Source organism: Mesoplodon mirus (assembly GCF_964341445.2).
Source record: "Mesoplodon mirus genome assembly, chromosome: 15".
Taxonomy (NCBI): domain Eukaryota; kingdom Metazoa; phylum Chordata; class Mammalia; order Artiodactyla; family Ziphiidae; genus Mesoplodon; species Mesoplodon mirus.
The window spans coordinates 53,269,395-53,288,973 of NC_138991.1; the positions used below are offsets into that span (position 1 = coordinate 53,269,395).

Here is a 19,579-nt window from a genome sequence, read left to right on the forward strand (position 1 = left end):
TATTTTAGATAATATATTTTGTAAAAGGAAGTCATTTACTAAAATCTTGTCGTTTTTATGGTCTTGTGTCTTAGGGAGGGGCTGGCACAGGCGCCAGAGAATGGCTGTTGTGTGCTTTTCTGTTTCTGACTGCTTCTGCTCCTGTGCTTCCGCCTCTGATTGCTGAGAAGTGCTGCAGCTGAATTCATTGGTGGCAGGCCATGTTGTCTGTGAATCATCTGTTTATTTTATTTCTGTTTGTGCATCTATCAAGCAATTTATTTAGTTTCATTCTCTCTTTAATAGTTTTAAATTTAATTTTTTTGGAGTAAGTAATTCATTCTTCCAGTTCAAATTTCAAAAGATAGAAAAGGTGTATATACAAAGGCAATTTTCCTTCTTACCTCTGCCTCCCTACCTTGTTCTCCTTCCTAGAGATAAGTTGCCAGTTTCTTGTGTATTCGTCAGAGATACTTCATGTGTATGTACACCCAAGCAAAATGTCTGTGCTCACCCCCTCCAGTACCTAAATACTATGCATGTTGTTCTGTGCCTTGCTTTTTTCATTTATGTCTTGGAGTTCCTGGCATAGCAGTATACAAGGAGCTTTCTCCTTTAAGAGCTGTTTAGTGTACTCTGAATGGATGAGCCATATTTTATTTAACTAGTCTCCTTTTCATGTTTTACTCTTAAAAACATTCCTACAGCCAGTAACTCTGTACATGTGTCATTTCTCATAGAAGAAGTGTTTCTGTAGATTAAAGTCCTAGAAGTGGGATTGCTGGGCCAGATAAGTTTGTGCATTTGTAAACTTGCCAAATTTCCCTTCGTGGAATTGTGCCACTTCACATTCCCACCCATAATGTGTGAGAGTACGTCTTTCCCCACACCTTTGCCCGAAAGGGTATTAGCAGACTTAAGGATCGTTGCCAGTCTGATAGGTGAGAAATGATATTTCAGCATAGTTTTAGTTTGCATTTTTCTTATGAACCAGATTAAGTGTCTTTTTGTATGTTTTAAGACCCATTTATATTTCCTATTCTATGAACTGTCTCCTTTGCCCAGTATCCTGTCAATTTTTTGTTTTTTTCTTTTTACATTTATTCTTTATAAGGGAAATTAGTCCATCCACTTTAGTAAAGTGTAAAACAATACCTAGTTCCCCTTGAATGTGCTGTATTGTTATAAATAGCTATTTAATGCAGGGAATTGATCTTCATCTATTGATTCTTAAATTTTCTGCACATTTTAGCTGTACTCTTCATAGTTCTTCAACTGGTATTTAATTAAAAAAACTTTTTTGGAGAAAATTATTCAAAAACAGTTTGTGTATTTGATTGGTATTCAATAAAAAAGGATATTTATCTCCTAGGACTTGAATTAAAAAAAAATTTCCCCCCAAACTATTAATACCTTATGCATTGAATTTTCTAAATGTATCTCAGTGTCTGCCTTCTAGACCATTAAATGCATTTCAAGTCTGACAGAAATTTCTGTGGAATAATGTGTCTCTATGTTTTATTTATTTATGCTTTGACTAATACTTTTTTTTTAATCTAATAAAATTTGATTAACAGAATCCAGAATATTGGAGAACAAGGTCATATAGCTTTGTTGGGGCACAGTCTGGGAGCTTACATTTCAACTCTGGACAAAGAGAAGCTGAGAAAACTTACAACTAGGATACTTTCAGACACTACCTTATGGCTCTGCAGAATTTTCAGGTAATAAGTTTTTAGTTTCTGGTAAAGACATTTATGCGTTGGGTATAGACTGTGAGAGATCTCTTTTCTGGAGCTATGCTACCTGGGTTCAGCTCTGCCTCTTCCCTTTCCCCTTGGAAGCATTGCTTAACCACTCCATGCCTCAGTTTCCTTATCTATGAAATGGGGATAGCCTTAATATCTATTTGATGACATTGTTGTGAGGATTAAATGAACTAATGAATTAACATATGTAAAGAGCTGAGGACATGAGCACATACATGTTGGATAATGTCCACAGTTACTTGTTCTTAAGATTCCTAATTGGCACATGTTGATAGAAGGTACAGCAGTGAAATAGGTTCAGGTATTTTTTTTTTTTTTTTTTTTTTTTTTTAGGTTCAGGTATTTTTAATCAAAGTATTAGCTATGCTTTAGTAGAAAGGAAATGCTGTCATAAGGAAGATGAGTATGTGTTATGAAATTGAAATTTGCTTTATACTGTGATAATATTGGCATTATTAAGGAATTCTAGCAGACTAAGGAGTCAGTAGAAGAAGTGGGACCAATGGTATTCTGTGTTTATTTACGCTATTACATTTATGGAAAAGGAATGTTTACCTAACGTTGGAACATTTAACTTGGGAGACTTGTTTTCAGATGCTGGGAAAGAGCTTGACCTGGCGAGAGTATGAGTTTGCCTAACTATATGGCAAAGGAGAAATTTTCTTCTGTTCTAATAAAAATCCAATACCTGTAACTGAAAATCTCTCTGTCCTTCTTTTTGGAGATTGAGAAGAATAAAATGTCCCAGGCAGATATTAGTGAAAGCAAAAGTTAGCCTGACTAGCATTTTTGACAGTTTTACTTAACTTTGGATGTTTTAGGGCTGAAACTACTAAGAACCATGCCTGCATTATCCAGTGTTGGCTTTCTTGTAAAGTAAGCCAGTCCATGATCTTCAGCCTTTTTATATCTGAGGGATTCCCATTCTCTACTGGTTTTCATAGTTTCTGCTCTTTCTGAAGCTGGGTGTGGATGAGGGGGTCATTGCCTCTGTTCTTTATAACCTCCAGCTGCAGTGAGGTGTCAGCCCTCTGAGATGAGGGTGATTCCTATGTCCTTTCACTGATCTGGGTAACAGTTTCCAGGTTGAGAAAAGAATTACTTCCATGGTTATAAGACTGGGATATAATATCAGAGATAAGAACATACTGACATATGGGTGTCTTTTAACAGGTATGAAAATGGCTGTGCTTATTTCCATGAAGAAGAAAGAGAAGGACTTGCAAAGATCTGTAGGCTTGCCATCCATTCCCGTTATGAAGACTTTGTGGTGGATGGGTTCAATGTGTTATATAACAAGACACCTGTTATATATCTAAGTGCTGCTGCTAGGCCTGGCCTGGGCCAGTACCTTTGTAATCAGGTAATGTGGCATAAGGTGGATATTTTAAAGAAAGGATGTTTTGTTCTGTCCTGGAAGTTTTTCTTTAGCTGCTGTTTTTTTTCAAGTGAAAAGAAAGGTGATTTTCTTATATGCTTGTTTTGTCATTATTATGTATAAATGCGTATTAATACATTTATATATATATATATATATGTATATGTATTTTAGTTGTCCAAAGGCAACCACAGTCAACATTTTACTTTATTTCTTTTCAGACTTGGCTTAATCAGAGAGTATGTGTGTTTTTACATAGCTATATCTGGCTTTTTTCACTTACTGTTATACAGGTTCATATCATGTTTTACCAGTTCTCCAAAGTAAAGTATGTTTTTAATGTCTTCATAATATTCCTTCAAGTGAGTGTATAGTATTTTAACTGTTTCCCTTTTGGGCAATTAGAGTGTTTCCATTCTTTTGCTTTTTATGACCATTTTGAGGAAGTGCTCTTTGTATAGTGCTGTTATGGACATCTTTGTGCATGAAGCTTTTCTATACTTTGGGTTGTATTCCTCAGATGGATTTTTCAGAGCCAGTCTAGAATTATTAGATCAAAGAGCATTACCATTTTTTAAAGTTCATGGTAGCCTGATTACGGGTCTACCTTGAGTCAAGAACTTGTTAAGCCTCTTGGCCAAGAATGTTTTAAAGTAAAACCCATAGGATTGGAGGGGTTGTCTTTTGTAAGATAGAGGAGTCCAGGGAGATACATAGGGGAAACTTAAGGGCTTAAGTTGATTCTGAGCTGTGGTCATTGGTGGCAAGAAATTATGTCCTCTTCTTGAGGGTGTACAAAATAAGGAGTTTTATAATATCTCTGTAGAAACATGAAACAAATTACTTATTGAGTACCTACTGTAGGCCAGGCTCTTATGGACCCAAAGCTCCCTTGGAACAGCAGTCCAATCTGCAAAAGATGTGTGAGAGTGTTCTGTTAAGGGGAAAGGTAGGTGGCAGAATAGCCATGTTCATGTTTTAAAAAGTGTATACATGCTTACATGCATATGTTTTTTATACCTAGAAAAATATATTTATATAAATATATATATTTTTGCCTAGCAATTATCTGCAAGGTTCTATACTAACCTGTTAACAGTAGTAGATTGGTGGCTTATGGAGGGGGGGAATTTTCACTTTTAATTTCTATAATTTTTTATTGTGTGTTTTACTTGGGTTTCACTTTCATAATTTAAAAGAAAAATTCTTTAAGGGGAAAAAGTGTGAATAAAGTGCTCATTAAAGTTTTGGTCCTTAAATGCTTCCAAGTTTTAGTTATACAGAGCAATATGCTGCAAATGTTAAAAAAAATTCCTAAAACATATACTCCTTAAGGATTTGGAAGCTAAAAATGAGGAATATAAAATTTATTTGACAATTACTGTCTCCATAACACTGACTTCATTTCTCTCAAGATATGTACATCTGCTAGTCCATATCTATTGCTTTTTAGGAATGGGTGGACCCATAAGTAAGATATTGTACTTTGAATGCCTTTAGCCAGTGTTATTACCACTAATCCTTGGAGGAAGGATTCTAAATTATCCCCCCAAATGCTCATATTAAGAGTTCCTAAGGAGAGAGAATATTTAAAAAGAATAATTGTGACTTAGAGCCACAATCTTTTGGGGACATAAGGGAACGGTGACAAAGATCTTTCTTGTAAAATTGCATGTTTCTTCTTGCAGCTTGGCTTGCCCTTCCCCTGTTTGTGTCGTGTGCCCTGTAACACTGTGTTTGGATCCCAGCATCAGATGGTGAGTTCTTTAGGTTTATAAAATAATAAAGAATTGTGTTTTGAAACCGTACCTTCCTTTAAACTGAAGTTCTGTTTGCTGGCCTCCAGATAATTATTAGCTTATTCATGAATTGCTTAGACCTTCCCATTGCATAATACATGCTGCCGGGTTTGAATGTCCAGGAAGGTCGGCTGGCATAAAGGTGAGGAGCACCTGGCTCTTAAGGAATCTTGTAATCACTGTATCGCCTGTTTTAAGTAGAAACATGGAGTCCAATTAAGCCTCAGGAATACCTTCTAAAGCTCATTCTTTCAAATGGTTATCACTGTTGCCTGGATTTATGAATGGGCAGATTTTGATTATTGTAATCCTTGGCATTGGATTCTGCTTATTTTTAGACATGCAAGTGATAAGCCTTTCCATACTGAAGTCAGAAGCAAAAGGGATAGGTTTTAGGGTTCTGCATTTCTTTTTCAAGGTAGTTAGATTTTCTGGTTCAGATACATCAGTGAGTAATATCAGAGATACATTTTTGGTTGTTTTTTGGGGGGGGGGTGAGAGAACATTTTTTTTTATTGTAAATGTTTAAAACTAGAGACATGTTGGTTCGGTATATGCAGTTTCTAACTTTAATCTCGTTTAACTGATTTTTCTAGTTAGTCTTCAAGGAAAACGATTTTATTTTCACAACTATGATTGGAGAAAAAAGGAAAATTGTCAAGAAAAGAATTGCTTTGATAAATTTTGAGAGTCATCTGCTTCTTTTAGAAGTTATAATTTTTCAGTGTATATGCTTTTATGCTGGTTGTCTCATGTTTTTGTGGTTTGTCTTTCAATCCCAGGACGTTGCCTTCCTGGAGAAACTGATTAAAGATGACATAGAACGAGGAAAACTGCCCCTGTTGCTTGTTGCAAATGCTGGTAGGTATCATGAACCTGAATCTTCCATTTTGGACATATAAGAAAGAGGCTAGGTAGTTAGCCTAAAAGAGATCAAGTCTTAAGAATGTTTGTGTGCCACATGTTTAAGGAAGGTTGGTATCAGCACTGTGGTGAGAATTACAATACTAAAGTTTTAGCTCATTAGATTCCCTTAATTGTTGGTTTGTTTTGGGAGTTCTTGTTTGTGTGTATGTACTTTTTCATTTAGGTTGTGCTTCTCTGTTGCTTCATATGCTTCCTTTCTAAATTGAATTTTTTTTTTTTTTTTTTTTTTGGCTGTATTGGGTCTTTGTTGCTGCACGCGGGTTTTTCTCTAGTTGCAGCAAGCAGGGGCTATTCTTCGTTGCATGTGTGGGCTTCTCATTGCGGTGGCTTCTCTTGTTGCAGAGCACGGGCTCTAGGCGCACAAGCTTCAGTAGTTGTGGCACATGGGCTCAGTAGTTGTGGCTCACGGGCTCTAGAGCACAGGCTCAGTAGTTGTGGCACAGGGGCTTAGTTGCTCCGCGGCATATGGGATCTTCCTGGCCCAGGGCTCAAACCCGTGTTCCCTGCATTGGCACGTGGATTCTTAACCACTGCGCCACCAGGGAAGCCCTAAATTAAATTTTTTAATGTCACATTTAAATGTCCACCTTTTTTTTTTTTTTTTTTTTTTTTTTTGCGGTACGCGGGCCTCTCACTGTTGTGGCCTCTCCTGTTGCGGAGCACAGGCTCCGGACGCGCAGGCCCTGCGGCCATGGCTCACGGGCCCAGGCGCTCCGCGGCATGTGGGATCTTCCTGGACCGGGCACGAACCCGCGTCCCCTGCATCGGCAGGCGGACTCTCAACCACTTCGCCACCAGGGAAGCCCTAAATGTCCACCTTTGAGAGAGCAGGTCAACTACCACTTTCTGCTGTGCTCACCAGATTGTATTCAGCATTGTACTTGAAGCTCTAGACAGTGGAGTAAGGCAAGAAAAATAATTAAATGACATACAGTTTGGAAAGGAAGAATAAACTGTCTTTATTTGCAGATGGCATGATTGTATAGGTAGAAAGTCCTAAGGAAACCACAAAGAACAGCCATTGGAACTAATAAGCAGATCTATCAAGCTTGCAATGAACAACTGAAATTGAAATTTAAATGCCATTCATAATAGCATCAAGAAAAAAACCTTTATGGATAAATTTAACAAAATAATGCAAGATATGTACACTGAAAACTACAGAATGTTGCTGAGAGAAATTCAAGAAGACCCAAATAAATGGAACACTATGCCATGTGCATGGGTTGAAAGACGCAATATTATTAAGTCACATCTCCCCAAATTAATCTATAGATTCAACTCAATCCTTATCAAAATCTCAGCAGACTTCCAATTTCTTATAGAAATTGATGAGCTGATTCTAAAATTTATATGGACATAAAAGGATCTAAGAAGAGCTAAATAATTGTGAAAAAGAACAACACTGGAAGATTTATCCTATCTGACTTTTAGACTTACTGTACAGCTACAAATAAGAGAGTGTGAGATTAACTGAAGAGAGCAGACTCACTCATAGAAATATGGTCACTTGTTTTTTTTTTTTTTTTTTTTACAAAGATGCCAAGATAATTTAAGAGAAGAAGGATATTTTCCACCAGTGGTCTTGAATCAATTGGATATCCCTATGGAAAAAAATTGAATCTCAACCCTTACCTCATTCTGTATGCAGATGTTAATTATAAATAGTTCATAGGTCTAAACGTAAGAGCCAAAGCAATAAAGCTTCTAGGAGAAAATATAGAAAGATCTTTATGACCTTGGCTTAGGACAGAGATTTCTTAGGACACAAAAGACAGAACCATAAATTGGACTTTATCAAAAATTAAAAGCTTTTGGGCTTCCCTGGTGGCACAGTGGTTGAGAGTCTGCCTGCCAGTGCAGGAGACACAGGTTTGAGCCCTGGTCCGGGAAGATCCCACATGCCACGGAGCAACTAAGCCCGTGTGCCACAACTACTGAGCCCACGTGCTGCAACTACTGAAGCCCGCGTGCCTAGAGCCCCCACTCCAAAACAAGAGAAGCCACTGCAGTGAGAAGCCTGTGCACCGCAACAAAGAGTAGCTCCACTCGCCACAACTAGAGAAAGCCCGCATGCGGCAAAGAAGACCCAACGCAGCCAAAATAAATAAATTAAAAAAAAAATTAAAAGCCTTTGCTTCATCGGATGAATGGATAAAGAAGATGTGGCACATATATACAATGGAATATTACTCAGCCATAAAAAGAAACGAAATTGAGCTATTTGTAATGAGGTGGATAGACCTAGAGTCTGTCATACAGAGTGAAGTAAGTCAGAAAGAGAAAGACAAATACTGTATGCTGACACATATATATGGAATTTAAGAAAAAAAATGTCATGAAGAACATAGGAGTAAGACAGGAATAAAGACACAGACCTACTAGAGAATGGACTTGAGGATATGGGGAGGGGGAAGCGAAAGAGCGGCATGGACATATATACACTACCAAACATAAGGTAGATAAGCTAGTGGGAAGCAGCCGCATAGCACAGGGAGATCAGCTCGGTGCTTTGTGACCGCCTGGAGGGGTGGGATAGGGAGGGAGGGAGGGAGGCGCAAAAGGGAGGGGATATGGGAACATATGTATATGTATAACTGATTAAATTTGTTATAAAGCAGAAAAAAAAGTTGTATAGTTCTGGTGGTATCCTGATTATCTTTAGGATAAGCACAGATTTATACGGATGATTACATTACAATGATCGAATCAGATTTCAAAAAGGCAATAAAGTCAATACTGCTTTCAAAACAACAACAACAAAAAGCTTTTGCTCTCCAGGGAACTATATTCAGTATCTTGTAATAACCTGTAATGGGAAAGAATCTGAACAAGAATAACTTTGCTGTATACCTGAAACTAACACAGCACTGTAAATCAACTATACTTCAATTAAGAAAAGAAAAAGAAGCTTTTGCTATCAAAAAGACCCTCGTAAGAAAATGGAAAGGCAAAGGCTTCCCTGGTGGCGCAGTGGTTGAGAGTCCGCCTGCTGATGCAGGGGACACGGGTTCGTGCCCCGGTCCGGGAAGATCCCACATGCCACGAAGCGGCTGGGCCCGTGAGCCATGGCCGCTGAGCCTGCGCGTCCGGAGCCTGTGCTCTGCAACGGGAGAGGCCACGGCAGTGAGAGGCCTGCATACCACAAAAAAAAAAAAGAAAAGAAGAAGAAAATGGAAAGGCAAATAACAGACTGGGAGAAAATATTTGCAAAACATTTTTCTGACAAAAGACTATATCCAAAATATATAAGGAAGTTTTACAATTCAGTATTATGGAGGTAAACAGTACAGTTTTTAAAGTGAAGAAGAGATTTGAGTAGACACTTTGCCAAAGAAAATATATGAACTTATAAGCACTTGCAAAGATGCTTAGAGAAATGCAAAATAAAACCACAATGAGCTACTACTATCTATCTGTTAGAATGGAGAACATAAAAAAATACAATGTCAAACACTGGTGAGCCTGCAGAGTAACTGGAACTATCCCATCAGTTAGGGATGCAATATTCCTAACTGAAAACAGCCCAGATGCCCTTCCCTTGATGAATGGATAAACAAATTGTAGTATAAACATATCATGGGATACTAAGCAATAAATGGAAATAACTACTGATCACGCATATCAACATAGATGAATTTCAGAAGCATTCTAAGTGCCAAAATCCAAACATGAAAGAAGTTACATAGTGTATGATCCATTTATATGAAATTCTAGAAAGATAAAACTACAGTGACAGAAAGCAGTTCACAGTTGTCTGGGGCCAGTGAGGAGTAGAGAGAAGGGTGAAACTTCAGGGGGGATGAGGGGACTTTTGGGGTGATGGTGGTTGTACACTGTATTTGTCAAAATTCATTGAACCATACCCTTAAATGAGTGGATTCTATTGTATGTAAATTATACTTCAATCAGTAAAGCTAATTATTTTAAAAAATAATAATAAACAGAAAAAACACATATCCACCTTGTTGCCACAGAAAAACTACTACTTCCTGCCTGCCTTAGTATATTGTATGTTTAAAAAGAAACAACCAGTCTACTATCAATCACTTAATAGATGGGAGAGGCTGCAGAGTGGTTTACCAGTGTGACTACATTGCCGTCACCAGAGTGCACGTCCCAGTGGTTAGCGAGCGGGCGTTGCCAAAAAAGGAAGAGAGTCTGAATGTGGTCCAGTCACTTAAACATGGCACAATGCTTTATGTTTTGATGGCTCATGTGACACAACCCATGCGTTGGCCTTTGATCTTGTTTCAGCTAAACTAAATGTGTCATTTTAGATTTTTTTTTTTTAATTTGAGACAAATTTGGGTAGGGGGAGGAGTGGAGTTGTCAGCCCTTTTCCTGGCATAACCCCTGCAAAAGAAGCACTTGTATTAGTTGTGTTTGTTGATGAGCGTTTGAAATCTTGTTAGGTGGGTTCTGCTAACTGGAAATTTAGGACAGTTGGGAGAATGTGTGACTGTGCATTTTACTAAAGGCTCTGTGAGGAGGATCTGCCCAGCAAAGCCTGCAGTGTAAACAGATTACCGAGGGAATGGGTTAAAGTGTGTAATATGTTTCAACTGACTTCAGAATGCTTTCTACATTAAAACAAAGTACCTCTCGGGAATTCCCTGGTGGTCTAGTGGTTAGGATTCTGTGCTTTCACTGCCATGGCCAGGGTTCAATTCCTGGTCAGGGAACTGAGATCCCATAAGCTGTGCAGTGCAGCAAAAACCAAAAAACAAAACAAGCAAAAAAAACACAAAGGACCTCTCAAATTGGGTTAAAACAAACAAAACAAATTCATCTATGTATTTTTTATAGAGAGCACACCTAAATAAAAATAACCCAGAAAGTGACAAAAAGTAAGTGTGGAAAAGGGATATCTTGGGCAAATGCTAACGAAATAAAAGTACTGTAGCAAGGTTCCTGTGAGATAAAATAGACTTCATATTAATAATTCATGGCATCTACTCAGAGATATAACAGGTATGAATGCTTATGAATATAACTTTGAAATATATAAAGGAAAAGTTGATAGAATACAAGTATAAATTGACAAAACCACAATCTTGGTGGGAGACTTGAATATATTTCTCATGAAACAACAGATCAAGTAAATAGAAAATAAGTATATAGAGGATCTAAATAACACAGCTAACAAGTTTGATTTTATAGATACATATAGTGAACAATACACACTCTTCAAAACTTGAATAACCAGCTTGCAAAAGTTGCTTTTAAGCCAGTCCACAAAGAAAATCTCAATAAAACAGAGACACAGTGTTACTTCTCTCATAGGGAGATAATGTATATAGAAGCTTTTATCATGCTGCAAAGACTCAGAAAATACTTGTTTCTTTTAGTATCCTTTCTTGTGTGTTTTATCCTAGGAACTGCAGCAGTAGGGCACACAGATAAGATTGGGCGTTTGAAAGAGCTCTGTGAGCAGTACGGCATATGGCTCCACGTGAAAGGGTGAGTGGAGGGGAATTTGGCTGCATGGTGGGCTGGCAGAGTGCCCAGGAGGAGCTCACTTTGTCGTCACATATATCACTAAGGGCTCTTTGGCTTTCAGGTTACAAAATTACCCAAATTGGCTTAAGCAAGAAGAGGTTTTATTGGCTCCCATAGCTAAGAAGACCAGTGTTAGGATTGGCCTTAGGCACCACGTCAGCCAGGTCACTTGGCTGAAGTTCCTCCATGGTGATGGCTCCGTCTGTAGATAGGCTTTGCTGTTCTGGTGCAGAGTTGCTGCAGCAACTCCATCTGCCTTTCCAGGTGTGTGCAGAGGGTCAGAAGTCCCAGCAGGAGTCTCATACTGAGCCAATTGCTGTGGCCAGGGAAATGTAACACTCTTAATAGTTTAGGTGATTTGTGAAGTTGTGGTCTCATAGAGGAGATTGGGGTGGCTTCCCAGAAGGCCGTTGGAGTGCTGCTAAGAGAAGAGAGGGGAGAGGATGCAGGCAGCCCAAGTAGTCCATTTCCAGGACATCATACACATACACGGTGCATTGCTTTTTAATATTGTCCCTCTGGGAAGGAATGATGACTGGGAAATAATACTGGTATCTACCAAAGATATAAAATAATATAAAATAAGACACCCATTACACTAAGTAAGTAGAAGTCACCCCCTGAAATACGTTTTGATTAAAATGCATTTTCCAGGTTTTCCTGAAAGTTGTATGTGTACCACACTTTATGTTGCTGTTATAAAAGCTACCAACACAGCTGAAAGACATGTAAATGTCAGTGTGGAACAGCACAGCCCTTTTTTAAAATTTTTTTAAATTTGAAGTATGTACTTAGTGAATAAGCAGCAGTAAATAATTAGTTCTTAGGTCTGTGTTTTTTCTTCCAGTGTGAATCTGGCGACATTGGCTCTAGGTTATGTCTCCTCATCAGTGCTGGTATGTTGTTGATTTACTAAATACTGTGTTTTTAAGAAGGAATTTAACATCACTTAATCCCTGATGGCTTTTCACAGTTATGAATGGAGAAAGGTGTTGGGTTTAGTGTATCCTGATAGTCTAACAGGAAGTTGTTCTTTCTGTGGTAGGCTGCAACCAAATGCGACAGCATGACGTTGACTCCAGGCCCATGGCTGGGTTTGCCAGCAGTTCCTGCTGTGACGCTTTATAAGCACGACGATCCTGCCTTGGTAAGCTTACTCTCACTGGGAGGGAGTGGGGAGTGGCTAATAATCATTGGGTCTGGGGGCAAAATACAGAAGAAGGAAAAAGTGAACATTTTCCTTAATGTTAGCTCTGTGACTTTTTTTTTTTTTGAAAAAAATGTTTTTAACATAAATGAAACTATGCCATATATATTTTTCTATTTAGTCTCCCCATACTACCCCATGTGTATGAAAAACCTTTTATCACTGTGTAATATTCCATCACTTGAGTACCACAGTTATTTAATCATTCTCCATTTGTGAACTTTTAGGCTGTTTTCAAATTTTTGTTACTAAAATAATGAGCATCATTCTGTGTTTCAAATTATTCCTTAGACTGGGTTCCCAGAAGTGGAATTAATAATGACTAAGAGTATTTTAAGGTTCTTGATCCACATTGTCTAAAAGGTTGTAACATGATATAGTTTTTAAAAGCATAGTGGTGGGGGGCTTCCCTGGTGGCGCAGTGGTTGAGAGTCTGCCTGCCGATGCATGGGACACGGGTTCGTTCCCCGGTCCGGGAAGATCCCACATGCCGCGGAGCGGCTGGGCCTGTGAGCCATGGCCGCTGGGCCTGCGCGTCCGGAGCCTGTGCTCTGCAACGGGAGAGGCCACAACAGTGAGAGGCCCGCATACTGCAAAAAAAAAAAAAAAAAAAAAGCATAGTGGTGGTTCTTGTTAGTGGATCAGTTAGTGAGAGGCACATACAAAATAAGCTTTCATCGATTCTTCTTAAACAGTTAATACCTTGCTCAGGTGATAATGGCCAGGTGTTTGAGGATGCCCAGAACAGCCTTGGGAGGGGCTGCCTCTTGAATGGCTAAGAGCTCCAGCTCTGGGATGAACCCATTTGGATTCTCATCCCGGCTTTGCCACACCTTAGCTGTGAACCCTTAGACAAAGCAAGGTCTCTGAGCTAAGTTGCCTAGAATACTTACCTCATGGAGTTGTTTGATGATCAAATGAATAATGCAAGCCAAGTGCCTGCATAGCATCTGACACAAACTAAGTGTATAGTAAATGGTAACTAGTTAGTTCTGCTATGTGATTTCATTGGCTTTGATTAATAAACCCATATTGGCTTTTTTAGACTTTAGTTGCCGGTCTTACATCAAATAAGCCAACAGACAAGCTCCGTGCCCTGCCACTGTGGTTGTCTTTACAATACTTGGGACTTGATGGGATTGTGGAGAGGATTAAGCATGCCTGTCAGCTGGTGAGTAGAAACCTGAAGTTCAAATGAGTCACAGATACTCCATGGCAAAAACAGAGACAGAAAAATGCTTCATTGATGTACCCTCCCCCCAATATCTTGTTGTCTGGATTTCCCATCTCATAAGCAAGCAGACTAATTTCCCTGAATATATAGGTTTCTTGTTCAAAGTTCTGGGAGAGACTGCTGGGGCTGTCCCAGCATTTGTGTCCATATGAAATCAGATTAAAATGAATGCTGGTGTCAGCATGGGGGAGAAAAGAAGTCACAAGGTGACAGCAAAGGAGTGGAGAAGAATGCAGAAGCCGGGATAAATGTTCCACTTGACTGACCGGCCCTTGAGGGTAAAGGAATATGATGGTTGGGGGGAGTAAGGCTGGCATGGATATTTTTAACACCCGCTGGGTTGGGCTCCCAAATTGCAAGGCTCTAGGGACAATTTTAATTCTCTGTTTGAGGTGTTCTAACTGTGAAAAATATATAATTATGTTGTAGTTTAGAAAGCAAAAAAAAATGCCGTATTTACACAGTTTGAGAGCTGAGTTCTACCTAAGTCTAAAGCATGATGTCACCTTTCTGTACCTCCAGTTTCTCACTTGTATAATAGGGGTGATGATGTAATGGAAGATTGTTATGAGGACTTAGTTCGTACATGTAAAGCTTTTATAGCAGCACCTAGTCATATAGTAAGGTATGCAGATAGTTTTAAAGATAAATCTTTGTTTTAAATATATTCTTGGAATTGACACTTCCTCGTGTCATTTTTATATTTAAGAAAAATTAGTATTTTCATATTACTGTAGCAGGAGTCCTTTGGTTTATAATATTAGGATAGTTCATTTTAACATTAGTTTCTAATGAAATAGACACATTCTAAATGACGTAGTTTCCTTTTTACATTACGTAATCTTCAGAGTTATGTTCATCATGTTTACAGAAGCGCCACATTGTTAAAAACATTTTCTCACTGGGTTGTTGGCTCACATCTTGAGGTTTGGTCCTTTGGAAGGAGAAGCCTTCATTGCCATGGTAACTAAGTCAGTTTGGGGAAGGTTTGGGCACTCCAGGGAGAGTTTTTCAATTCCCTTTGGTTTATGGGGCGCAGGAAAATAATGATGACAATTAGCCACCGAACACTTGAGGTCACTGCAGCTCTGGCATCTTCCTGCCAGCAAACGCTGTGGCGGATCTCAAACCCTCCTGAGCACTTGACTCTGCCGCTGACTCACCGCTGCTAAATGCACATGTGCAAACCGCATGGAGGTTTAGCAGGTGTGGTCGCCTGTGTCCAGTCCTGCCTTGTAGTCCACACCAGGTCACATGTTCCCTGAGAGCAAAAATCAGTGTCCTCCTTCTTTTCTTCCTCCTTCTCATCTTCGTCTTCGTGGGAAGCAGTTCATGAGCATTTACTCAGTGCCAGGCGCTGTGCAGCACTGTGGATGCAGGCTCTCATTTGGTCCCTACAGCTTCCCCAGAATATAAGGTCCACTGATAACATATTAAGAATTAGTTTTCATGAGGGGTTTTCCTGTGTCCAACACTCAAATAAACATCTGTTGAATTAATGACCCCCAGGCCATGCAGTATATGTTATTTTGTCCCCACATTAGTGATGAGAGAGCTGGGATTGAGATATTAACGATGATGACAGTCATCATCACTTACGTCATGCATGCCACGTTCTAGACACCTAACATATATCAACTCGTGGAGGATAGATACTGTCACCCCACTATGTAGTTGAGGGAACGGAAGCACAGAGAGACTGAAAAACGTGTCCAAGGTCATAGCTAGTAAGTGGCAGATAAGTAATTTACCCACAGTCCCGCAGGTGGTAAGGGGCAGAGCCAGGTTTTGAACCCAGATGTGGTTATTCCAGACCCTGTGCTCCTGACCAGCTCTTAACGGTGCTGTGCGCTCTCATTTACCTTTGCTCTTCCTCCCAATATCGGTACTGTGCCTTGCACACACTTGCACTCGGTAGTTTGGTTTTGTTTTTTCTGTTTTTGTTTTTTAATATTTTCGTGGCCACGCCATATGGTATGTGGCATCTTAGTTCCTGACCAGGGATTGAACCCACACCCCTTGCATTGGAAGCACAGAGTCTTAACCACTGGACCACCAGGGAAGTCCCTGGTTTTTTGTTTTTTGTTTTTGAGGTATAATCGACATATAACATTATATTCGTTTCAGGAGTACATCATAATGATTTTTTTTTTTTTGCGGTACGCGGGCCTCTCACTGTTGTGGCCTCTCCCGTTGCGGAGCACAGGCTCCGGACACGCAGGCTCAGCGGCCATGGCTCGCAGGCCCAGCCGCTCCGCGGCATGTGGGATCTTCCCGGACCAGGGCACAAACCCGTGTCCCCTGCATCGGCAGGCGGACTCTCAACCACTGCGCCACCAGGGAAGCCCCATCATAATGATTTGATATTTGTATGCATTGTGAAATGATCACCACAATACGTCTAGTTAACATCCATCACCACACATAGTTACAAAAAATTTTCTTTTCTTGTGATAAAGACCTTTAAGATTTATTCTCTTAGCAACTTTCAAACATGCAATACAGTATTAAAGTTACTACAGTATTGGGAATTCCCTGGTGGTTCAGTGGTTAGGACTTCGCGCTTCTACTGCTGGGCCCCCGTTTCAGTCCCTGGTCGGGGAACTAAGATCCTGCAAGCAGCAAGTTGTGGCCAAAAAAAAAAGTTACTACAGTATTATTGACTATATTCCCCATGACTCTTTTTTTTTTTTTTTTTTTTTTTTGTGGTACGCGGGCCTCTCACTGTTGTGGCCTCTCCTGTTGCGGAGCACAGGATCCGGATGCACAGGCTCAGCGGCCATGGCTCATGGGCCTAACCGCTCCGCGGCATGTGGGATCTTCCTGGACCGGGGCACGAACACATATCCCCTGCATTGGCAGGCGGATTCTCAACCACTGAGCCACCAGGGAAGCCCCCCCATGACTCATTTTTAATAACTGCAGTTTGTACCTTTTGATCCCTTTTACCCACCCACCCACAGCCCCCACCTCTAGCAACCACCAGTCTTTTCTGTAGCTTTGAGCTTTGTTTTGTTTTAGATTTCACATGTAAGTGAAATCATATGGTATTTGTCTTTGTCTGAATTATTTCACTTAGCATAATGCCTTTAAGGTCTACCCATGTTGCAAATGACAATATTTCATTCTTTTTTATGGCTGATTATTTTCCATTGTGTGTGTGTTTGTGTGTGTGTGTGTGTGTGTGTGTATCCCATCTCCTTTATCCATTCATCCTTTGATGGACACTTAAGTTGTTTCTGTATCTTGGTGATCATAAATAATGTTGCAGTGAACATATCTTGTCGAATTAGCGTTTTCATGTTCTTCAGTTCAGATAACCCACGTGGACTTGCTGGATCATATGGTGGTTCTATTTTTAATTTTTTGCAGAAGCTCCATATGTTTTCCACAGTGGCTGCACCAATTTACATTCCAACCAACAGTTCACAAGGGTTCCTTTTTTTCCACATTCTTGTGAACACTTGTCATTTCTTGTCTTTTTGATGACAGCCATTCTAACAGGTGTGAGGTGATATCTCATTGTGCTTTTGATTTGCATTTCCCTGATGATTAGCGAATTTGAGCATCTTTACATGTGCCTGCTGTCCATGTGTATGTCTGCAAAAATGTCTATTCAGATCTTCTGCCCATTTTTTAATTGGATTGTTTGGTTTTTTGCTGTTGAATTGTATGAGTTGTTTGTGTATTTTGGATATTAACCCCTTATCAAATAAATGATTTGCAAATATTTTCTCCCATTCCATAGGTTCCCTTTTCATTTTGTTGATTATTTCCTTTGCTGTGCAGAAGCTTTTTAGTCTGACATAGTCTGCTTGTTTAATTTTGCTTTTGTTGCCTTGCACTCAGTAGTTTTTGAATGAATGAATGACCTATATTGCTAATATGACAAATTCACATATGTCTCATTAGAAAAAGCTTTTCTGGAACCACTAAATGTAACTTGTAACTGAAATATTGGGGAATATTTGCAGATGTTTAAATGCAAAAATTGGCAGCCAAAATTAGAAATCATCAAGTTGCAGATGGCTTTATCTGCCTGAGATCCTTGTTTGCAGACCTGCAAAGACCCTCATAAAAACCGCTTCTGGGCTTCCCTGGTTGCGCAGTGGTTGGGAGTCTGCCTGCCGATGCAGGGGACACGGGTTTGTGCCTCGGTCCAGGAAGATCCCACATGCCGTGGAGCGGCTAGGCCCGTGAGCCATGGCCGCTGAGCCTGCATGTCCGGAGCCTGTGCTCCACAACGGGAGAGGCCACAACAGTGAGAGGCCCGCGTACCGCCAAAAAAAAAAAAAAAACAAAAAAAAAACGCTTCTTAATATGAAATTACATAAGCTGTTTTTCTGTCATTTGCAGAGTCAGCGATTGCAAGAAAGTTTGAAGAAAGTGAACCACATCAAAATCTTGGTATAGTATATAATTTGATCTGTTTTTTGAAGTAAATAACTCTTAATTTCAGTGACTTAGAATGATTTTCTCCAGATTTGATGCATGTCCATGGAATTGTGGCAGCTCCAGTAAAACCACATTCTTTGGGAGAGAGTCATGCATGTACTGATGACCTAATTCTGCAGTTAGCAGAAAGCCTAGAAATTTGCCCCATATACTGTTTGAACCCATACAGTGCTTTTCATGTAATCCATTTGCAGTTTTTATTCTGTTAAAATTTAGCATTACACAAAGATGTAATAAGCACCATTGATTTTCACCTGCCCAAGGATTTTTAGAACACCTATTTTTCTGAAATGAAAAATCATTTTGTCTGTGAGTGCTTTGCACTACTCTTTCTGAAACCCTTTGACCCCAGAGTTGGCATTTGCATGAAGGGGAATAAGGCAGAGAAGAGGGGGCGGCCCTGCTCCTCTTGCCCTGGTGTCTTCCTGAAAGATACCACCATCTGTCAGAGATTGTGCCCTAAGGCTGGTAACTAGACAAGTAGATGAGGATTTAGGGGGTCTGATAACCAAGTATCAGTTCAGGTTTGAATGTTTTCATGTTTTGCTTCATTGTATTTTAGGATTTCAAAAATATGTAGATCAGATTCTAATTTAAACAGGGTCACTGGTGTTTCTTTGACAATTCTGCAGGATACAGTTAAGTTTAAAACGAATGTTTGAGTTTATTTGGGGTTCGGTGAGTGCAGTTTATTTCCACTTTAGTACACAGTTCGGTTTAAGTGCGTGAATGGGGGCTGCTCGCATTGCCTTCTGAGTAGGAGCTTGGAGCTACCTACTCAGCTGACCTGAGGTGACTCAAGTCCTAGCTTGGAAGAGAACAGTGGCCCCTCCGGAGAAGCAGAGGGATGAATGTAAGTCAGGAGACTTGGGTTCCAATTTCAGCAGTACCACTGGGGCCCTGTGACACTGACTCATTCTGTTAACCTCCTAAGCCTGTGAGCTCAGCTGTCGGTGAAGGTATGTTGGTTGGACGCCCTTGACTGCAAACAGAGACCTAAATTATGGACTAGAATGAGTGCGCTGGTGGGGTGAAGGCAGTGCTGGGCCTGTGTACTTCCTGTCCCGCCCTTGCTGAGCCCTCAGGGGCTCCTCTTCATGTCCTCTCCTTCCTCATTCTCCTCCAAGCAGGGAGGAGCTGATGGTGCTAATTGATCTCCAGTTGGTTTGGAACATCTTTGTAAGGCCACATATGGCCCAGGCATAACCCTGCTCCCTCCCTCCCTCCCTCCCTCCTGTGGCTGCTTTACTCAGTAGGGGGCACAGTAACTGGCAGACACCATGTGGCATTGTGGCCTGTCGGTAATCCAGCATCATCATCATCATCATC

General features: G+C 40.1%; 1 protein-coding gene across 2 annotated transcripts in view; it reads left to right on the top strand.

Moving 5' to 3' along the window:
• PDXDC1 (pyridoxal dependent decarboxylase domain containing 1) overlaps window positions 1-19,579 on the top strand; it is a 53,590-nt gene that overhangs the window by 18,230 nt on the left and 15,781 nt on the right. For both annotated transcript variants that reach the window (XM_082644217.1, XM_082644218.1), the window contains exons 5-13: window positions 1,557-1,703; window positions 2,922-3,111; window positions 4,815-4,883; window positions 5,708-5,786; window positions 11,231-11,315; window positions 12,202-12,250; window positions 12,400-12,501; window positions 13,607-13,732; window positions 18,152-18,202. In XM_082644217.1, the coding sequence (XP_082500343.1) occupies window positions 1,557-1,703; window positions 2,922-3,111; window positions 4,815-4,883; window positions 5,708-5,786; window positions 11,231-11,315; window positions 12,202-12,250; window positions 12,400-12,501; window positions 13,607-13,732; window positions 18,152-18,202 (898 nt within the window). The remainder of the gene's footprint in view (window positions 1-1,556; window positions 1,704-2,921; window positions 3,112-4,814; window positions 4,884-5,707; window positions 5,787-11,230; window positions 11,316-12,201; window positions 12,251-12,399; window positions 12,502-13,606; window positions 13,733-18,151; window positions 18,203-19,579) is intronic.